Source organism: Sprattus sprattus (assembly GCF_963457725.1).
Source record: "Sprattus sprattus genome assembly, chromosome: 13".
NCBI classification, from domain to species: Eukaryota; Metazoa; Chordata; class Actinopteri; order Clupeiformes; family Clupeidae; genus Sprattus; species Sprattus sprattus.
The window spans coordinates 23368162-23370661 of NC_137911.1; the positions used below are offsets into that span (position 1 = coordinate 23368162).

Sequence of the window (2500 nt, forward strand, 5' to 3'; positions counted from 1 at the left end):
TGGGGGTGGGGGTCTTCTCCCGCCCTTCCTTCGCCTCCTGGGAGCACAGGGAGTCCCTGTTTCCGTCCTCCCCGCATGCAGAGAGAGGGTCTCGGATGGACCGTGTGTCCTCGTTCCCTGAGCGGGACACGGGCCTAGAGGTCAGGGGGTCCTTGAGGCTGCGCTGACTCACGGCATCCATGTCTGGGGTTGGACAGATGGAGAGAAAAGGGTCACAAGATCAACAGGATTATTATCATGATCATAAACACACGCACGAACGCGCACACACACACACACACTCACACGTGCACTCGCAAAGGATTTATATACATACCACTCATGCATGCATGCAAGTGACACTTATGCATACATATGCATGCATACACCATATACTTATGCACTCACTCACCAATATTCTCAGATAAAATATGCCAGAGTTATATTCAAAACGGCAGCATTCTTTCCTGCAATTTCTCACTCTCCCTATTAGATGATCATGAATGCCCAACCCTTAAAAGCACTATGCGTCATACTGTGCATCAATGGGAGCCTTTTGCCCATACACCTGATTGTTTCATTTAGCGCTTGACAGATCTGACTGCACTTAACATTGAGTTGCTCTACCCAGCTTCTGAAAGGCCCTCATTTTCTGTGACTGACAGGCATTTGAAGGAACAGCGTGTTCCGCTGGACCACAGCCCCCAATTAGCTTCTGCTGAGTGCAAAATCTGACTGTTGCCTTGGCAACTGCTGGGACGCTCAGCCATGGCGACAAGCCACAACGACTCATTAGGTTCATGGGTTCAAAATCGAGCCAGCGGGAAGAGAGGACCAAATTCACTTGAAGTATGCAACAAAGCAACCTGATTGGGTTAGGAAGGGAGCCTAAACTAATTCAGTATTTAAGATGTTGCTGAAGCAACAAGTGACACAGCACAAATTACCTCAGGGTGAAATCCTATATGAGCTTGACTTGCTATGTTCTATATTTGAGCCCAGCATGAGAAGTACAACAGATCATCATAATGATTATGTTATGATAAGTTGGATCTAACAAATAATATGAACACTCACTGAATATTTTAACTCAGTAACAAGACAATTATCCAGGTAAAACAAAACTTCAACTAAAAGAACATTCTTTGGGCAGGACTAGATAATTTTTCCTCAGTGACTGAAACAGATTACAAGTATGTTTATTTTGTAATTGAATTTGTAACTTCATATATGTAATTAGTTACTCCCCACCCTGTTAGTGGATACCTGTGACTAACTCATCATCAGTCACCACCCTTCTTCTAGCTCGTTTAGCTGAGGCCCTGACCTGCTGGTGAAAGCCACTCATATCTGACACAACAAAAGCCTGAGACCCCCTCGTGGGCAGTTCATCCCCGTTAATTCCCCTGCCACGCCACATCTGGGAGTGTAGACAGGACGTCCCTAATGAAACATCTGGATCGGGCTCACTAAATCCCCAGCTGTGAGCAGTAAGAGCCTAATCTGTGAGTTTAATCTGACCTGATCTGGAGCACTAATCTGTTAGTTGTCATGTTATTCTGGAGGTTTCCAGCCCAGTAGGTTCATGAGCAGTGGATTAATAAGATTGGGCTTGATTAAGAGTGTTTACGTGTTGTGCATAGTATTTACTGCAAGGCATTCGGAGGCGAGACTGCATGTTTGTGAGTGTAAATGTTTACATGAATGTCACTGCCTTCTTGTAAACACAAACAAATGTATCTAGGTTAAAGTGTTTGTACTTCCTCTGTGACTGCACCTGATATGTGCTTGTGTTTATGTGTAGAATGATTGTACTGTATGTCTGTGTTTTACGTGTGTGTGTGTGTGTGTGTGTGTGTGTGTGCATTTGTGCCAGTACATACCCTCACAGTCTGAGGGCTCGGTGGTGCCCTCCTCCTGGTCGGAGAGTAGGCGGGTGAACTTGTGGTGGGCTCCCGGCGCACTTTGCGTGCTGCCCGCTTCGTTGGCGGCCGAACGGAAGCTCTGCGAGCGCGACATGGAGATCTCGAACTGCTTCGCCACGTCGTCCTCGCTGTCCGATGAGCTCGTCTGCTCCCCATCATCGCCGTAGCTGTTCACTGCACAGACACAGGGAATGTCCTTATATCCCATGTCAAAGTCAAAGTCAAAGTAGCTTTATTGTCAATAATTTAATATGTCAAGACATACAAAGTAATCGATAGGACGTGTCCCACTCTCCCACGGTGAAACATACAGTATAAAGGTGCACAGGCACAACAGATAAGACAAGACATTTCCTAAAACTAAGTACACATAAATGTTCATAAATAAGTGTGCATGTGCATTGCATGTGTACATACACACAGGAATGTGTGTTAACACACCGAGCATAGGGGAGTGCCAGAAAAGTAATCAGCAGAAAGTAAGGTTTGGGGAGAATTGGATCAGATCAAGTGGACTGGGAAGAAGAATGGAGGAGAGGAGAGGAGAGGAGAGGAAAGGAGAGGGGAGCGGACAACAAAAAACTTGAAAGAAGATA

General features: G+C 45.8%; 1 protein-coding gene across 1 annotated transcript in view; it reads right to left on the bottom strand.

The window, feature by feature from the left end:
- Positions 1 to 2500, bottom strand: part of syt16 (synaptotagmin XVI) — a gene marked incomplete at both ends in the record, with an annotated part of 24873 nt that overhangs the window by 6140 nt on the left and 16233 nt on the right. The window contains 2 exon segments of the mRNA XM_080850229.1: positions 1 to 183; positions 1863 to 2078. The exon segment at positions 1 to 183 is cut by the window's left edge and continues 245 nt beyond it. Coding sequence (XP_080706355.1) covers positions 1 to 183; positions 1863 to 2078 — 399 coding nt within the window.